A 19951-nucleotide genomic window follows, 5' to 3' on the forward strand; every position below is an offset into this window, starting at 1 on the left:
CAAGTAGGCACTTAATAATTATTTGCTGATTTTGGCAACAAAAATAAAAAACCTTTAAGTATGTATACCCAGGGACCTAGCAATTCCATTTCCAATAATGTATCCAAAAAAGTAAAAGATTTTATGTAAGATATTTTTCTCAGAACTATTTATATTGACATAATTGGCAACAATCTAAATCCTCAACCATAAGGATTGATTAAACAAATTATGGTATTTCCATGTGATAAGATTTCTATGAGGCAATACATAAACTGCTGTATAAAATATATTATGAATCCCACTATTTGCAACAATGGATGGAGCTAGAGGGTATTATGCTCAGTGAAATAAGCCAGGCGGAGAAAGACAAGTACCAAATAATTTCACTCTTTTGTGGAGTGTAACAACAAAGCAAAACTGAAGGAAGAAAACAGCAGCAGACTCACAGCCTCTGAGAAGGGAGTAGCAGTTACCAAAGGGAAGAGGTGTGGGAGGGTGGATGGGGAGGGAGGGATAAAAGGATTAAGGGGCACTGTTATAATCAGCACTCACACGACAGGCAGGACAATACAGGAAGGTCACGGGGAAGGCAGTACAGCACAGAGAAGACAAATAATGACTCTATAGCATCTTACTACGCTGATGGACAGTGATTACAATGGGGTGGGCAGGGGACTTGATAGTATGGGTGAATTTTGAAACCACAATGTTGCTCATGTGAAACCTTCATAATATTGTATATCAATGACACATTAATAAATTAATTAGCTAAAAATATATATTATGAAAACCTATTTGTATGAAAAGGTTAAAAATCAATAAAACATACTGCAAACATTAACAGGTGGTCTTAATTATCTTTTTTTGTATTTCTTTTCAGTGATCATGTGTTATTTAAGAAAATATATAAAATAACATCATTTTTTTGAAAAGTTAAAAAAACACCCTTGAGGTTTAAAGCCAAAGAACTGAAAGGTCTGCTGAATGACTACTTTGTAGATTAAGTAGTAAAGTTCTAAGATCAAAAACCTGACCTGTTGAACCTTATATTAAAATCTTTAATGTTCTTTCTGATTATGTATTTTGGGAACCTATGGGTTCCTCTATTAAAATTAGAGAGAATGGATATGCTTATGTGACTATGTATTAGCTTTAATATCCGTAATTATGGATTGGAAGGTCATCGAAGCGAATCTTCCGGTGAGCTTCCTGAAATGCCCTCCCTGCTGAATTTTTTGCCTTGTCAGCAGCACCTTGTTGGGTGTCCCACATGTTCCATTAGGATTATCAGCCCTCAGGCCTCCTTTCTTCAAGCCCCACACTAGTGAGGGATGCTGGTCAGTCCACTGTCCAGTTCGTGAACAGTCACATCAAACCGCACACGGCCTAGGCCGCATTCAGGAGAAAAGCGGTGCTCTGCTGGATGAAGCTTCTTTTCAATAAAAAAAGTCTTTCTGTAACTATCCACAGTCATGTGTGACTTAGCAAGCTTGGAAATTAAGACAATGAAACATTCTCTGAGATTCCTCCGTTACCTTCACCGTTGTCAACTCCAGACATATTAATAGAAGACCCGTTACTAGTACTTCCAGCAGCCGAGTTCACCTGCTGCTCGAGGCGCTCCAGCTGGAAGACCAGCGAGTTCTTCTCTGTGCTCAGACTCTCCAGCATGGTCTGCTTCTGGATGAGAGTCTCTGTTAGCTGGTGGAGTCGGTTTTCTAACTCAGACGGACTGCTATTGCTTAGAGTTTTATTCGTAAGCTGAAAAACAAAGTGTTCATAAAATTATTACAGCAAACAAAAGTTATCACAGAAACTGTATTACTACAGTCCCACAGGTCAACTGTGGCATGAAGTGATTTTTCCAAAACTCTATGACGATTCTTCCACTGCCTACAGAAATGATTTTCAAACTGTATTAATGGGTCACAATCCACATTTTAAAATATGTAATAGAACAGAGTGGGACCAACTGGAGTACAGAGCACATGATATGTGAAATATCATTTTGTGAAATTTGTTTTAGTTTTCTATGTGTAAGCACATGTGAATACCGAGACACAACAGAAACCTTCTTTCTTACTGTGGCATCACGGTGAAAATATTTGAAGGCACTGATCTGTGGGACACGGTTCACTGTTCCCGAGATGAATTCAAAAGCCTCTGTAACTCAACAGTGACGGTGCAGTGCGAAGACCGCAGCCTGAGGTCTCCACCTCTGCTCTGCGATTGCCTAGCTGTCTGTCTCTGCACAAACGGCCACACCTCCCTGACTCAGTGTTCTTATCTCCAAGTGAGGATAACAGCACTTGCTGCACACAGTACTTAGGGATAGAACACGAGAACTTTATCGTAGGTACCAACCAACTGGCTGGCTGACAGCTGGTTTTAACAAATGCCTTACTTTCCTCCTCTATTTGTTCTCATCTGTCACCATTTCCCACTATGTCCTCCCATTCAGCCTCTGTTCTGCTGTTCACATTTTCCCCGTTTGGAAAACCGAGGCCCTTCCCTACTCTAGTTCTGCCGCCTTCACGGCCTCTTCCTTGAAGCGCTGTCCAACTACTCTAGCCCATGCTGATCTCAACCGTCTTTTAGACTCTTAATGACTATCTTGACATTTATTAGTCACTCTGATAACATGGTTAAATGGGAGTCCATTTTACCTCTCCATGAAACGGTTTATCAGCTCTGTGAGAACAAGAATCACTGTCTGCACCAATACAGTTGGGAAGGAGGCTGACAGATCGACTGAAGTTTAAAAGCCCAGCTCTGTCATTTCCTAGCTGCAGCCTTGTACAAAGCTACAACCCTGAGCAGCCTCTGGGCCTCAGTTTCCCCGCTCATAGGATGTGATGTCTAAATGAAATAAATATAAAATATCTAACAAAGTACCTATAATATGGTAGGCACTTAAGGAAAACTAGCTTCCTTCCCTCTAAATTCCTCACGGCACACCCACAAATTAAGTGCAGGGCTAGGTCCACAACAAATAACTACCAAGTGGTGGTTTATGCTTCTTTCTTTTGATTTTTCACTAGCAAGTCATGCTACCATTTGTAAGAATTTCACATATGCAGGCAAGGGAAGAGGGAATACTCAAATATGTTAGCTGTTTCCAATGCATAAAAATTAAAATACTTTGAAACATTTAAAATTATGGACTACTATTAAGAATGAGAACTTTAAAAACTACAATTATTTGACTTTTCATGTACAAAATAAGTCATTAGCCAATTAAAAATTGAAGAATATTCATTTAAATGATTTAGATGGTCGATGAGTCCATTATTTATTAAGTCAATGAATGTAAGAAAAGAAATGACACTGTAAACATAAGGCAGGAATATAAGGGAGGAAAGGAAAATCTACAGTACAGGGCACATGAATGCATGATTCCATCAGTGACAGAATGGTAAATCTGGGTTGTAGGCACATGTTATTTTCTATGTTTTGCATTTTCACAATTAAAGAAAGGTCTAGGCGACTTCATGAAAGACCCATCAATTGTTAAGTGGAAGACTTACCATTAGATCATCAAGTATACGAAAAAGAAACCACAACTATGAAACTGGCAACCAGCACGACCACCACTGACGTTAGAAGGTACGAAATCTTGGGGTAAATCACAACTCCCTGGATGGCTTTGGCTGCAAGGTACTTCCTAAGAAGCAGGTCACAGAATATAGCAAACACAGAGAATTTCCTACTAATGCCACTTGAGTCTATCAGTTAAAAATAATATATTACTGCAGTAACAGAATTCAGATGAAAATATGGGAAAAGAAGGTCTTACTGTATGTAGCCTTCAAAAAAAATGTAGCTTTACAATGGTATCTTTTCCCAAGTTGTAAACATGGATTCATACCTGATTCCTGAGTTTTTGAATTTCTTCTTCTCTATCTTTAATTCTGCTTTGTAATGTGTTCTTTGTTCGATACAGATCTTCTTCCATGTAGTGGAATTCCTACGGAGTGAGGCATGAATAAACAAAAGCTAGATCAGTGCTCCCTATTTCATCCCCCGTACTTGAAACAACGCCTGACACATAGCAGGCCCTCAGTATGTGCTATGCATATGCTGAATGAATAAATGAACAGACTTGGATGGGTCTGATGAAAAGTTAGTACTTCAGCAAGATGTACCAATCTGTATATGATGAATATCCAAGCACAACTCTTTATGTGTTCATATGTTTTCATTTTTCTTGGGCAGACAAGTAGGAATAGAATTGCTGCATCATGCAAGTATATGTCTAACTTACAGAAAAAAACCTGCCATATTGTTTTCAAAATATCTGTACCATTTTGCACTCCCATAGCAATATGAGATCTTCACCTTCTTTCCAACATTTGGTATCGTCAGCCTCTGTAAGTGTAGCTACTGAAGTTTGTACGTGGTGGTATCTCCCTGTGGTTTCAATGAGTACTTCCCCAGTGATTAACGATGTTAAGCAGCTTTCATTGGCTTATTTGTATCAGACAGTATCTTGCACTACTGTTTGCACTATCACTGATACAAGAGACGGAGGGAAGGAAGGCCTCCAGATTCACTAACAGCAGCACTAATACACTGTTAGCCTGTACAATGCATGTGCTCAGCCAGAGTCAGGTCAGAACTCAAGAGCAAAGCACATGTCAGGGAAGGAAGAGAATTAAGTACCTTCAAAAGCATTAAGCTCAACTATGCAGACAGGGTTAGTAAAGGGAGCTGTATGAGGTAGTGAACACGACATGGGTCAAACCACTAGAGACTGCATTAGACATTTAGTTCAACCTGTTCATTTCACAGACTGAAAAAATTGAGGTAAGTGAAAAAAGAAAATAAGAAAGGTTTAGGACAGAAAAATAACAATTTACAAGAAGGTTTGCCTGACTTCTCTAGATTAGCACAAAATTTAAGGTTGAAAGTACTTAAATTAATAAGGAGCATTACAGGACCATTCAATCCCAAGGCTAAATACTTTGCATCTAGAACATCTTATTAATAAATAAAAAGCCTCTAGTTATATTCTCTTCTACTTACTCTCTCATTTGTAAAAAAGGGCACTAGAACTGGAGGTGGTAAAACCATCTGCCATAATAAAATGAAAATAATCTCACTACCATCAGGAACATCAAATTTCTGCCTGGTAATATGTAAGAGCTCCTTGAGTAAATTAAAATGCAATTTTTGCAAGGACAGTTCATCTTGTAACTAAATTATCTAAGATGGTCTGGAATGTACCCTGTATATTGCTACTTGGCGAGCTTTTCTCTCACTACTCAAGAAACAGATTTAAGTGCTACTTTCATAATAAACACTTCTCTGAGACTAGAACCAGTTTCAGGAATGATAAATTCGGATGAAAAAAAATCTATAGAGAATATGCAAAGCTGGAAATGTTGTAAGTGATGTACTAAGAATTGTAGGAATAGCTTTCTTTTCTGTAATGAAGAAACTACAGATATTACTGAGGAGGAAATAAAGTAATGCATACGAAGTGCCTGTAACATGTCATTACTCAGTAAATTATACATGTTGTTAATATCAGATATAGAATCTTATTCTGAAAATGTGGCTATAAGCATGGTTAACTATTAATACTGAAGCTACTATATAAGTATATTAAAGTAAAATAATTTGGCTTGGGGAGCACATAACTGGTACTTGAACAGTGAAATACACTTTTAGACATGATTTGTAAGAAAAGTCTGTTATAAGCATTTTTTCTCAAACAGAAAGAGCAGTCTAATATGGCACTAATGCTGTATTTCTATTTCTATTAAGTAATATTTACTGTTACTCCTAGAAAGTATAAATGTAATAAAATATGAAAATCAACTGAAGTTTTTAAGTTTTCTGTACATACATACATACATACTCTGATAAGGAGATAAAATACAGACAGGGTAACAGAAGGAGTTCTGGGACAGGAATCCTGGGTGCTATTCTATTCTCTAGTTGGGTGATACTGCGCAAGTCCCACATCCATTTTATGCCTCTATTTTTTCATCTGTTGAAAAACAAACAATGAGGAGAGTGGGCAGGGATAAGGCAGGAGAGACCTGGAAGGCCCATCTATCATTAATACTCCAAGCCCATCCTGTAAGAATTTTGGAAAGTTGCTTTACGGAGAGTCTGCACGGATGACTGCTAGTGGGGAGTCTCCACCAGTAATCAACACTTTCAAACACTTGCCTGCTTCTGGCGGTCCAGTTCTGCCTCTAGTTCTTGTTTAGATGCTTTATGTCTGGCTATTTGGTCTTGCAGATCTTGTAACTGTTCTCTTGCTGACTCTGCTTCACTGACCTGCTGAGCCTCCATATCCTAAAAAGATGAACCTTACTTGTGAAAGCAATAATTAACTGTTCAGTTCAACATCTGCTGGGCTCAGCAGGCACTGGAGGGATAAAGATGAGCAACACATGGCTTCAGCCTAGAAGGAGAATATAAACTGACACTATTACATAATATGGCTCATGGTGAGACAAATGGACAGAACTCTGTAACTGCCACAGCACAAAAACCTTTTGGTTTAATGAGTATGAGTAGACTCACTGGGAGATTTGAATCTCTATTCAAATGCTAATGAGACAGAAACATAACATCAAAGAGGAATTCAATGCATTAGCCCCTTGAAATTGCACGTTCTAATTCGTTTTTTTGTGTGTTATCAACTGTCAGTCAGAATACAGCTTTTCTCTCATATTACCTAAGGTTAGCATATTATTATTATTATTATTTTGCTTTATAACTATTATCTGTTTTTACATCTTCCCATATTGCTCATCGTTACTTCTTCACTTGGTGTCACTATTTTCACTTCTTCAAATTAAAAAATCAACTTCTGGATTTCCTGTGAAATCTACTAGTGGCAAAAGATACGGCTCTAGGTCTCCACATTTTCCGCATGTGGGCTAAGCATGTGTCCATTCACACGGTACTACATGAGATTAACATTGGCATTGTAATTTTGCTTTTATCTTTTGGTGCATTCTGTCCTATACTCATCTCCACAAACTCTGGCACTTCACATTTTGTTTGAAAGAACTGATAGATTAATGATACTTCCAGATAATCAGAGTATAATTCTGTAGATTTAGAGGAAAATAGCAGTAAGTACTTTCCCATACCACTAGTTTTCAGGGTTAATAAAAGGTAGATTAACCCTTTTAATCATCAATTTGACTAAATCAGATGAATTCTTGAGAGGCAGGCAGTATGCGTAGTGCTTAAGAACGTGTTCTGAAATGAGACAAAGGTTCTGGCTCTGCCACTTTACCGGCCATGAAAATGACTCTCCTCCATGCCTGAATTTCTTCAGATGGTAAAACGAGAATATGCCATTTCCCTTACAGGGTTATGGTAAGGAATAATCAAAAGGACGTATGTTGAGAGCTTAGTATAGGGCTTGATACATAAGTACTCAGTAAATGATAGCTATTATAGTCATTTAATTCTCTGGTTTTGCTAGACCTAATACTATAATCTTTATTACAGATTTCATAAAGTTCTTGAGAAGGGTAGGAAAACAGGTCAATGTCGTCAGTGATGCTGGAGTAAGGATGAAATGTTAAATGCAACAAATCATATTTTTCATGATCTTACCCAAAAGACATGCATGAATAAGAAAAGGTATGAGTAAGAACAGCATCTACTCAAGTTCCTGGGGTCAAATTATTTGGAATTCAAAATTATTTACAAAAAAAAAATCCTACTTAAAAGACTCTGAGGACAACAGCCTTTACCAGCTCTCCTACTAGGCCAGTAAGAAATAAATCCAGAAGCAAAGCAGCTACTATTACTAAGGGTCTGTTTCATGTCAGGAACAATGCTAGGCCCACATACACATGTCCCTCATCCTCTCTATACAGAGCCTTTGTGTATCTGCATTTTACAGGTAAGAAAACTAAGGCTCAGCAAGGTAAGTGTCTTGTACAGGTAACACATGTATTAAGTGCCAAGGATGAGATCTATATTCAGATCTGACATAGTCATGTCTGAGAGTGAGGCCTATGCTCTAGATCAGATATCCTGTTCTCACAACTTCCACACTTTCTTTGTAGTTTATGTACACCTTACAAATCAATAATTTGATGAGTTAATGCATGGATGAACTTAGCAAAAAATTTATTTTTAAAAGTTTATGACCCTGCACTTTATCTTCTCTCATCCTCAGGGACCCCACCTATGATATTTATGTCAAAGACCCCATGCTTACTGTAAATTAACAGCCCGATTTACTGTTAGATAAATAGAGGAATTATCAACTATAAATGATAAGATTATGGATGAAACTATAATTAAAATATCATTCCCAAGCCCATTCTAGTACCAGAAAACATTCCAGTTTTACAGACAAGCCCAAATCTAACTTGTTTTTAACCACAAGAATGTAAGGTCAGTAAATATGAAGATTCTGTCTGGTTCTGTGTTGTAACTCCAAGCCTAGAAGATGTCTGGCACATGGCAGATACTTGCTAAGTATTTGTTGAATGAATGAGTCTCGTTACCTATGTTTGTTATTCCTGTAACTTTACAGTCAAATCAACGGACAGGAAACCTATTGTTTTAGATTCACTTTTATATGGTGCCTGATACTCCAGCAGGAATTTCACATGCTACTTCACTGATACCTTTCCCCCAAATACAGAATCTATCACCTTCCAACCTGCTAGGAGCCTGGGGAGAATGGTTGTGAAGCTAAACCATAATGAATCTTACCTGTAATTCAGATCTCAGCTGATGTATCTGAGCCACCAGCTTCTGTATTTCCTCCCTTTGCATCTCCTTTTCATGCCGAAGTTCTTCGAGCTCCATGCTATTAGCAGCATTGTTATCTAGGCCTTCAAAACTGGAGCCTTCCTTTAAGCTGTTAATCAATTTTTCTTTAGACTATTATAAAAAAGGAAATGTCTTTAAGCAAAGCAGAGATTAGTTTGTATATTTAATATCATCTACCATATGCCAAGTATAACATTATGGAAATATTCCTATTATATACTCCAACATATAAAGTCCATTGTTAAATCCATTGAGATACAAATGCAACAGAGCCTTGCTGTACAATGTCCTTGGATTTTGGTCCCTAGGACCACATTATTGCTGAAAACTTATTAACAAGATTCTTCTCATACTTTCTCATGCTTTTTTCCTCCATTACTTTCCACTCAATGAAAGTTTATGGAGTAAATGGATTTGGAGTAAACCTTCAATGGATTTGGCACTGTGCTAAGTGTCCTATGTAATGAAGATAGTATCTCTCACTCCCGACAGTACCCAATGCCTTACAAACAAAAAGGAAGTTACAAGTATCCAATAGAAGGCAATAAACACAAGTTGAGAGGGGATATGGTAAGATTACTTGCAGAGTTCCAAGGAGGAGAAACCACTTCTGGAGAAGGGAAGGTTTTATTTGAAAGACAGAAGTTATGCTGGTCTTGAAAAACAGCTAGGATTTTAAGAGGTGTAGGGGAAAATGGCTAGGATTTTGTGCAAAGCATAAAAATGCAAAAGCATTAGGGCCTGTAAGAAAGGATTATGAGATATGCTCATATATTAAATTAGGACCAACTGGTGGGGGCTTCAGACAGCAGGCTAAAATGTTTGAATTGTATTTGGTAGGCTAAAACACATGACCAGAAGTAGACAGGGAAGTGATATGACCAGACAGGCATTTTAGGAGGGTTATTCTGGCAGTGGTATAAAGCAATGTTCATACACTTGATCGATGGACCAGATCTGACCTATGGCCTGTTTCTGTACAGCCCACAAGCTAAGAATGGTCTATACTTTTAAAGGTTCATATAAGTAAAAACAAAGAATATGTAATGGAGACCACACACAGCCCACAAAGGCTACAATATGTGCTAGCTGGCCCTCTGTAAAGTTTGCCGCCCCCTGGTATAATGGATGAGTTGCAAAAAGAGATCTGATACAAGAAGATTAGTTTAAAAAGTGCCATAATTCTAGGCCAGTAATAATCAGGACCATCAGCTCTTTCACTTAAAATATATTTACCTTAAATATAATATTTGAAAGTTACCTTCCTCCATCAAAAATAGTTTTTCCTTTTTATGTGGTAGAATTACGAATGTTTCCTTCAAACTTTTCTAATTTTCCAAAATAAACATGATCATATTTACATGTACGTGTGTGTATTTCCACACGACTAATGCCCAGACCCCTGGTCTGAGCGTAAGGCCTCTATTTCTGATTGCCTTCTTGAAACTTTCATTTCAATGTCACAGCAATTTTGCAAACTCAACATAACTTGTCATTACTTCATGTCTGTTTTCCCTTCTGTAGTATAGGGGAACATCATTCCTACACTCAAACCAGGAACCTGGAATCATCCCAGATTCCATTTGCCATTTTGCCTTCCTCCAATTAAATCTTCAAGGCTCTCTCTCTTAGCTGTCCCATTTGCTTTCCTCAGTGGCACAAACTGAGATCAGCTCCTCCTCAATTCTTACCATTATTTTTGATACTTGCCTCTTTACCATCTATATACCACCATCTCACTCCTCATCCCTTCAAATGCATTCAACACAATAAACTAGACAGAGGTCCAGCTTCCCCCTAACCCCCTATCACTGCCATAGTCCTATATGCAAATCCGATCATGCTGCTTAAATTCTCAACCTCCCCAACCTCCTGCTGCTACCATCACCTTTAAGCTAAAACCAAAACTCCTCTGCATGGTACGTAAGGCCCTCCATGATATGGCTTCTACCCACCTACCTCCTGACTGCTGATCCTTCATGCTCCAGCGAAGGAACTAGCTGTAGTCCACTAAATAGGCTGTGTTCCCTCAGGCCCCTGACGCTCTGGGACAGGCTGTTATATCCCAAATCTTTTCCCCACCACAGCCTTCCTGCTCATCCTTTTTTATACCGCACCTCCGGTGATCCCTGGCATCCCCAGGCAGATTTTAAGGACTTATTGCATCAATGACTTCATCATATCAATTACCTCTGTGTCTTTCCACTAAACTGTACCCTCCTTGAAGAAAGAGGACACATCTTTTGACCTTTGTATCCTCAACACCTATCACAGTGCCTAGTGAATAGTTAGGTACTCATTCAGGATCTTCTAAGTGAATCAACTAATTACTGTGATACAGCAAAAATAATTAGAAAGAAGAGGTTGGGGGACATACATATGACATTTTGTGAAAATAGAACCAAAGAAGTGTTCATAGCCAACAGGAGATAAGGGAATAAGGAAAAGGGTAATCACAATGGCACTGTGGTTTCTAGCTCTGTGTCTGGGAAGATGGCAAAAATATTTACCAAATGGAGAAAGAGGGGGAAGCTGACCTGGGGTTGGAATATCCCAAGTAGAGAAGTGTGGCATGCCATTAAAGCGCATCAGGAAGTTAGGATTGGAAACATGCTGAAGTCACACAGACATGACAGATAGAAGCAGAGTATGTGACGATGCAAAGGAATAAAAAAAGAGGGTTTAGAACAGAATTTGAGAGGAAGAGGCCCAACAGAGGCAGAAGCCGCAGTGAGAGAGGTAGAGAGCTAGGACAGCGTGAGTGGCACCAGGAGGCAAGAGCTTCAAGACAGCAGGAAGTGTTGGACACTCGACCAAAACCAACATCAAAGGATGTGGAAACTGAAACTGAAAATACATACTTAGGTCATTAAAGACTTCTGTGAAGACAATTTCAGAAATGCAGAAGGGGCAGAAATTACATGGAGGAGTTAAAGTTAACAGTTCTAAATGAAGACAGTATATTCTGTTAAGTGTGACTTTGAGAGGAGAACAGGGAAATGGAATCAAAGTGATACAAAAAAGCCAGGATTGCTTTTATATTAGGCAGGAGTTCCAAGATCTAGTCTTTGTTCCTCCACTAAGTAACCATGTGCTCTTGAGTAAGCTGGGTCAGTAGAAGGCAGAAAAGAGAAAGATAAAGAGGAAGGAGACAGACTTATGGAGAAGCAGCTTACATGAGGTGAGAGGACATGGAATCAATGCACAGGCAGAAAAATTATCCTGGAAAAAGAAATAAAAGGACACATTTTCCTTCTGATAAGAGAAGCAAAGGAAAACAAAGTTGACAACTACATTAGGTGACAGCAATCTTCTTTATAAGGTAGAAAGCTTGGTCACCTTCGGTCCGAGGGAGGGGAAGCTAGGTGAGGCAATTCTGGCAAGGTCCAGACCAGCTGCTCGGAAAAACTCAACAGAGGATCAACAAGGAAGAGTAAAATGACTGTTTACCAACAGTGATTAAGGTGATAGGCTGAAGATCTGAACTAGGTAGTGGCACAATGAATTTTAAGTTAAAAGAAAAAAAGTGGCAGGAACAAGGGACATTTCATCCTTTCTATACGATTTTCAGGTAGAGTAAGGTGCCTGAAGTGAGCCAACCCGTTCAAACACAAGCAAACCATCTCCCAGATGGTAAGTCTCAAAGTGTCTCCCAGTTAACTGCCCACCTTAACATTCAAATGTGTACACTTCATGCTTACCTGGAGTATTCTAGTAGCTTTTTGCTTGTAGTCAATTAATTCCTGCTTAGACGATTCCAGGTTGGACTTACACATTTTGACTTGCTGCTGTAGCTCATCAGCTCTCCTCTTCTCCTCCGAGTATTTTCTTTCTGCCGCAGTAACTGCTTCTGCCAAATTCTGACGCTCCACTTCCATTCTATTAAGCCGTGCAGTGAACTCACTCTGTGACAAAATTTTGTATCACACTTATACCATTTTGCCTTGAGATATATTTTATGACTATCCACTCATGTATCTTATGGGATTTATTAACTTGGCCCAACAACAAAACAGGGAAATAAAAAAATGTTTCATTCATTAGGACTGAAGATAGGGATTCTGGCTTTGTGGCTCCCAAACATGGCATCGAATTTAACCAGGGAGTTTGTTAAAAATACAGCCACCCAAGGACTTTCCCAATCTTACTTAATTGGCATTTCCAAGACTGGGCTTGGAAATCTGTTTTCTAAATTTCCCAGGTGAATCTGGTCACTTAGAGATTAGGGCTGATTTGATCTGAGCTAATCAATAGATAAGAGATCTACAGAAAACCACAAAGTCCATTAGAACACAAATGACAGATAAGCAAACAGCTACATCATTTCTAAGAGCGTTGCTACGTTTTCCCTTTATTTTAAATTTTCTAACAAACTATTTAATGTAATTTTATAGCTTAAGAAACTTTAAAAGCATACTCTAAAAATACACAGCCTATCTAGTTCTGAGAGTTATTTATGGATTACCTTTAGTCTCCAAAGCTCCCACTGCCAACAAACTCAGGGGAGGCGAAGTCAGAAAGCATTTAGTGATAGTAAGAACTATCTATCACCAATTACTAAAGCCCACAAACTGCTGATCTACTATTAATGTCTGTTTTGAAGAAAAGGAGCAAGAGGACTACTGCTGATGTCCACTGAGCATGTGAAATGTGTCTAATACAACTGAAATTTGAACTTCCAAGTTTATTTAAATTTAAACATAAAAATTCTCAATTCAATAAACAACAGATTTACTGAGATACAATTCTCACCCACAACATTCCCTTTGAAGGGGTACAATTTAGTGGGTTTAGTGTATTCAGAGTTGTGCTACTACCACTACCTAATTTCAGAACATTTTTACCCCAAAAAGAAATCCTCTACTTGTCCTTCCCTCCCCACCCCTGGCAATGATTAATCTACTTTCTCTACAGATTTGCCTATTTTGGACATTTCATATACATGGAATCCTACAAAATGTGGCCTTTTATATCTGCCTTCTTTCACTTAACATGTTTTAAAGGCTCATCCATGTTGAAGCATGAATCAGTACTTTTCTACTTTTCATAGATGAATAATATCTCCTGATATGGACATACCACATTTTATTTATCTATTCAGCAACTGATGGACATTTGTATTGTTTCCAGTCTGGGGCTATTATGAATAATGCTGCTATGAATATATGTGTACAAGTTTTTGTGTGTACATATATTTTCAGTTCTCTTGGGTATACAGCTAGGACAGGACAGCTGGGTCATATAGTAACTCTATGGTTAACTTTTTGAGGAACGTCCGTTATTGGAGAACTTCTGAGTATGTGGAGAATAACTTGGTTCTGTGAATTTATTTTTCCACCTGTAAATTTTATGAAATATAAATACAGAGAGTATTTCAGAAGAAAATTTAATGACTGAATTAATTGTAAATACACATTTTAAATAATCGGTAGGCAAAAAAATGTAAAATTTCTCATGAATAATTTTTAATATTAACTCATGAGAAGATGATGGTACTTTGGATATACAGTGTTAAATAAAATATATCAATCAAATTTTTTAAAACCCACATTAGCTCATATTTATTTTCAGGGCCAAACTATTTTTGTCTGTTGAAAAGAACACCTGGCCTAGAGGTTCTCAACCTGAATACCTCACAAATACATCTGCTAAGTAAACCCAAAACAGCAATGCCTCTGCCCTACCTCATACAATGGGATCAGACTCTCTGGGAGTGCAGAATCAGCTCAGAAGTACTAAAAGCTGCACAGATTATTCTAATGTGTAGAGAGGGTTGAGAATCACTCAACTGGATACAAATAATCATTTAAGAGTAAAACTCTAAATATTATGTATAATTTTCTCTGGAAAAAAATTAGTAAGATTAAATTGGACTCAGAAAATGCTTAAATAGAAAGAATAAACAAAATACCCCAATCAAATAATGGTAATGTTGGTTGCACAACAAAATTAAATTAAATGATGTCGATCTGTAATGAATATTAACTACTTCAACTGTATTTCAATACATAAAATTAAATAAATTTAGCAGAATCAAGCTGAATTTTCAAACACTTGGCTTTTGACACAGAAACAATTTTCTGAAACGTGCTGCAGAATTTGGGTAAATGTGAAACAGCATAGTCATTTTCCCCTCATCCAAATAAAAAAAGTCTGTTGTCCCCCATTCCAACCTGCACTTGCTTATAGCTCTCCTGCTCTCTCTTCAGAGCGGCATCGGCTTCATGCAGTCTCTCCTGAAGGGTTTGCAGAGCTTGATTCTGTAGGCTACTACCTTCACTGTGATCCTGTATTATTCTAAAAGAAAATACATCACTTGAAATAACTCTTTTCCACAGTGTACAATCGACAAGGTAGAGTAATACCTACAGCACTGGCTTGCTGGCACCAAAAAGATGGTTTGGCTAAAATATTCGTAAATAAATCCTTTTCCCTTTTCATGGAATGTAATCTATATTTTTGGGCATCCACACATAAGCACATACCACAACTCATTCATTATATGTTGAGAGATTAATGACACTGCTCTTCAAATATTTTTCCTAACAATGCATCTCGATTCAAATAAATCAATTTTTAATCACACACGTCTAATATTACCAAAAGATTCTCCCTCTTGTAAATTTCTACAAGGTAGATTTTCATAGGGTAGCATACATTACAATGCTTATCATTACTTGTATTGGAAAGAGAATCATTCTAGCTCATTTTCTCATGATTAATAAATTAGTTACCGTGATTTTTCATTCTGTAAGGCCTCTAAGGCTTCTGTGCGAGTATTCAGCAGCTGGTCGGCTTCCTGTAGCCTCACTTTCAGTACAGCCAGCTGGGAATCCTTTGCAGCCACTGCTTGGGTCAGGTCATCTACTTGGGCTCGAAGTTCTCGAGTTATTCGATCACTCTTCGAATGGTCAACATTCCACTTCTCAACTCTTGCTCTTGCTTTGTTTAATTCTAAAAAAACAAAAGAAGTTTCTATATTCAAGCAAACGTATCATTCTCAGGGCATACATAGCTTCTCCTTTGAGTCCTGTTAGTACTTATTGCCAAAATTAGGAGCTTAAAAATATCTTCAAATTTTTTGCTCAAAAAAGGACACTCATTTTTCAAGGCCAACGCTCACATCTATATTACAGCTAATAGGCTAGACACACTAGCTGTTCTACATCTGCAGCTATATCATGATGCATTTGGGAGCTGAAACCAGTAGAACAGTGAGTCTACAACACTGAATCAGTCAGTGAATCTGCAGACTTCTGCCAGTTAGGGAAGAATGCAAATTCAAAGCAGGGGTAGATAATGTACATCCTAGTAAGACCAAAACAAAAACAAAACCTGAAGATAAATACAGGAAAAAACCTTTCTTTCAACTGCTGTGGCAAAAAAGATGCTATTCTTTTAACCTAGGAAACTGATGCAAAAAGAGCAGAGCATACCCTCATATACCATCTGTAACTGCAGTTTGCTGGCAAAATTTTTAAAAAATTTAATATTGAAGCAAATGCTACAGGATATCAGGAGAAGCTCTATTTCTGTCCACATTAGTGTAGGTAAGGTGAAGCTTTTTCTAATGTCTTAAACTATCTTCCAGTTGCACTCTTGTGGGCCTCCATCCATGTCTTGGCAAAACTTCTCCCACTGTCCCTGCACTCCTTTCTGATCACCGCAGTGGCCAAGGCAGAGGTGTCTTTTGTTTTCTCCTCAGCTACGCTTATTAACACTCTCATATCCCCGACCACTAACTCAGCCATGGGATTATTCACTTTTTAATTACCTATTTCTGAGGGATCTGAGTTTCCTACTGTAGGACCACTTCACTGCACGATGCCAGCAAGTACTATGCAAAATGAGTTCCACATTCACTTGATATCCCCCAGAGCAGGGCAATACTGTGACCTTGTGTACTAGCGTCTACCACTCTATATCCACCTTTGGTTCATGAACAGGTGCCCCCCTTGAAGGTTTAAAATAAATCAACCAAATGAATCATATGATTATTAATGCTCTGTTCTTCTCAGCCCTTAATCTTTATGGTTCCTAAAGAATGACCAAACAAGCCAATGTTCCCTGCTTTGGGTTGGTGGATGACTGGTCCCGTTTCCAAATCGGAGCCCTGTGTTTCTATGAAAACATTATTTTACTTATTTATTAGAAAAATATTTCTAACAGTTTAGATACAATCAAGTTTTTAATTTATTTTTGAAATGTTAAATTCCTAATTCTGGACAATTTAAATACAGTTCTACCTTCTTGAGTTTCCTTGGATCTTTGAAGTAATGAGGCCATTTCTTGATTTAAAGATTGAACTTCATTCCTCAGCAGTTGATTTTCCAGTCGAAGATTAGATAGTTCGTGTGACTTGCCGCCATCAGGAGGTGCTGGGTTGTGATCAGCACAGGGAGTATCTGATGAGACATTTTCCTTTGAAGAATCCTCTTGGGCTTCATGGCCAGAATCTGAATTATTAGAGTTAGAGGTTTCTGGAAAAAAAGAACACGTTTTTGTTACATTGAGATGCTCACTACATACACATTAGTAACTTACTTTGGTAGATTGCTTTTTAGCTCAAGTTGTCTGCTACAGCTAAAATACCATAAAAAATAAACTTATATTCTCAACAGACTTCCCTCTGATAAAATTTCATTCTCACACATGGAGCCTATAGACCTCTAAGGATCCTCAAAGTCTGGACACACTGAATGATGATGAAGAACAGATATCTTTATAATACCACCAATATCATAATGATGTCAATGAATAGGTATCATTCAGTTCACTGAAAGAATAGACAGAGTTCTAGGAAAGAGAAAATCAAAAATAATTTAAGTGGTTGGCTTTAGGTAAAAAGGGTTTCAGTTTCTCTTTTGTCGCCAAACCATTTCTGAAAGAAAAGGGAAGTCTTAACATTGAAAAGATTTGAAAGGCACAAAAGAAGAGCTGTGAGCTTCAAGGCAAGGACAGTAAAAACAGGTCAGAGCAAACTGGTATACACCAAACTGGGATCTAAAATGCCTTACCCAGAGATAAACTCATGAATTGAGATCTTGTTTTTGTTACAGTGGTACAAATACACTTTTTACTTACCGTAAAAAAAATTGGTCTGTGCTAAAAAATGAACTATATATAAATGATAAAACAGACTAAGACAATAGCTGTATGGGCAAAAGATTTGATACTTTACAAAGGAAGATAAATGATTAATAAACAGATGAAAAAGTTCTCAACATCTTTAATGATCAAGAAAATGTAAATTAAAACCAGCTAAAATGGCAACAATTAAAAAGACACCACCAAATGTTAGTGAGGACATGGAGCAACTGGAACACTCACAGATTGCTGGTGGGAGTATAAAATGGCATAATCACTGTGGAAAAAGGTTTTCACAACTTCTTATGAAATGCATCTAGCATTTGACCTAGTAATTCCACTCCTAGGTATTTTAAGAGGCATGAAAATACGTTCCAACAAATAGACAAGTAAAAAATGTTTATAGCAGCTTTATTTATAACCAAAAACTAGAGACAATTCCAATGTCCAAAAAGAGAACAGATAAATTGTGGTATATCCATATAATAGGACACTACACAACAATAAAAAAGAACAAATTATTGATATGCTCAATGACTTGGCTGAATCTTACTAACATGTTGAGTAAAAGAAATCTGATAAGTATACATACTACAGAGTCTGATTTATATGAAGTTTTAGAACAGACAAAAACAAACCTAAAGTGCAAAAAATTACAGGTAGAGCCATTTGTATAGCTAAGATTTCTGCATTTTGATATATGTAAAAAATCTTGAGACATAGATCTGAATGCTAACTAGGTACCTGGTGATACTACAGAATTATTAAATTTTAAGGTGATAATGGTATGGATGTTTGTTTTTAAAGCTTGCTATTTTTTAGAGCAATAAACTGAAATATTTATCAAAGAAATGATACAAGATCTGTGATTTGCTTCAAAATAATTCTGCGGAAGTAAGAGAAAAAAGGATAGGAAATGGGAGGGTATAAATGAAACAACAATGGGTATGAGCTGTTGATTACTGTAGCTGGATAATAGTGTCATCAATCTCTACTTTGGTATGTTGAAAATTTCCAAAATAAAGATTTTAAAAAGAAAGTATACAAACTTCTGGAATATATCTAAAGTATATTTAAAAGGATACTTATGTCTTAAATATTTACATTAAAAATTCAGGGAAGGAACCATAAAACTCTCAGAAGACAACATAGGCAAAAATCTCCTGAATATAAACATGAGCAACTTTTCCCTGAATGCATTTCCTCAAGCAAGGTAAACATAAGCAAAGCAAAAATGAACACGTGGGACTATATCATGCTAAAAAGCTTCTGTACAGCAAAGGACACCACCAACAGAACAAAAAGGCATCCTATAGCATGACCGAATATATTTGTAAATGACATATCCAACAAGGGGTTAACATCCAAAATGTATAAAGAACTTACACGCCTCAACACAAAAAAGCAAATAACCTGATTAAAAAATGGACAGAGGATATGAAGAGACAATTCTCTAAAGAAATTCAGATGGCCAACAGGCACATAAAAAGATGCTCCATACATCACTAATTATCAGGGAAATGCAAATAAAAACCACAATGAGATATCACCTCACACCAGTTAGGATGGCCAGTATCGAAAAGACTAAACAACAAATACTGGTGAGGATGTGGAGAAAGGGGACCCTCCTACACTGCTGATGGGAATGTAAGCTAGTTCAACCATTGTGGAAAGCAATAAGGAGGTTCCTCAAAAAACTAAAAATAGAAATACCATTTGACCCAGGAATTCCACTCCTAGGAATTTACCCTAAGAAAACAAGAGCCCAGTTTGAAAAAGACATATGCACCCCTAGGTTTATTGCAGCACTATTTACAATAGCCAAGAATTGGAAGCAACCTACCTGTCTATCAGTAGACGAATGGATAAAGAAGATGAGGTACATATACAGAATGGAACACTATTTGGCCATAACAAAGAAAGAAATCCTACCATTTGCAACAACATGGATGGAGCTGGAGGATATTATGCTCAGTGAAATAAGCCAGGCACCGAAAGACAAGTACCAAATCATTTCCCTCATTTGTGGAGTATAATGATGAAGCAAAACTGAAGGAACAAAACAGCAACAGACTACAGATTCCAAGAAGGGACCAGTGGTTACTAAAGGGGAGGG

At 37.5% G+C, this 19951-nt stretch overlaps 1 protein-coding gene across 3 annotated transcripts in view; it reads right to left on the minus strand.

Annotated features, from left to right (window-relative positions):
- The window catches only part of GOLGA5 (golgin A5), a 32083-nt gene that overhangs the window by 4684 nt on the left and 7448 nt on the right, over positions 1-19951 (minus strand). For all 3 annotated transcript variants that reach the window (XR_012133713.1, XM_036991633.2, XM_017680575.3), the window contains exons 3-10: positions 16995-17228; positions 15483-15702; positions 14922-15045; positions 12450-12653; positions 8689-8859; positions 6163-6291; positions 3851-3949; positions 1518-1743 (exon numbers count right to left, since the gene is read on the minus strand). Coding sequence is in view for 2 of the 3 variants with exons in the window: in XM_036991633.2 (XP_036847528.2) it covers positions 1518-1743; positions 3851-3949; positions 6163-6291; positions 8689-8859; positions 12450-12653; positions 14922-15045; positions 15483-15702; positions 16995-17228 (1407 nt within the window). In the remaining variant the exon portion in view is untranslated. The remainder of the gene's footprint in view (positions 1-1517; positions 1744-3850; positions 3950-6162; positions 6292-8688; positions 8860-12449; positions 12654-14921; positions 15046-15482; positions 15703-16994; positions 17229-19951) is intronic.

Source organism: Manis javanica, chromosome 8 (genome assembly GCF_040802235.1).
Source record: "Manis javanica isolate MJ-LG chromosome 8, MJ_LKY, whole genome shotgun sequence".
In the NCBI taxonomy this organism is placed as follows: Eukaryota; Metazoa; Chordata; class Mammalia; order Pholidota; family Manidae; genus Manis; species Manis javanica.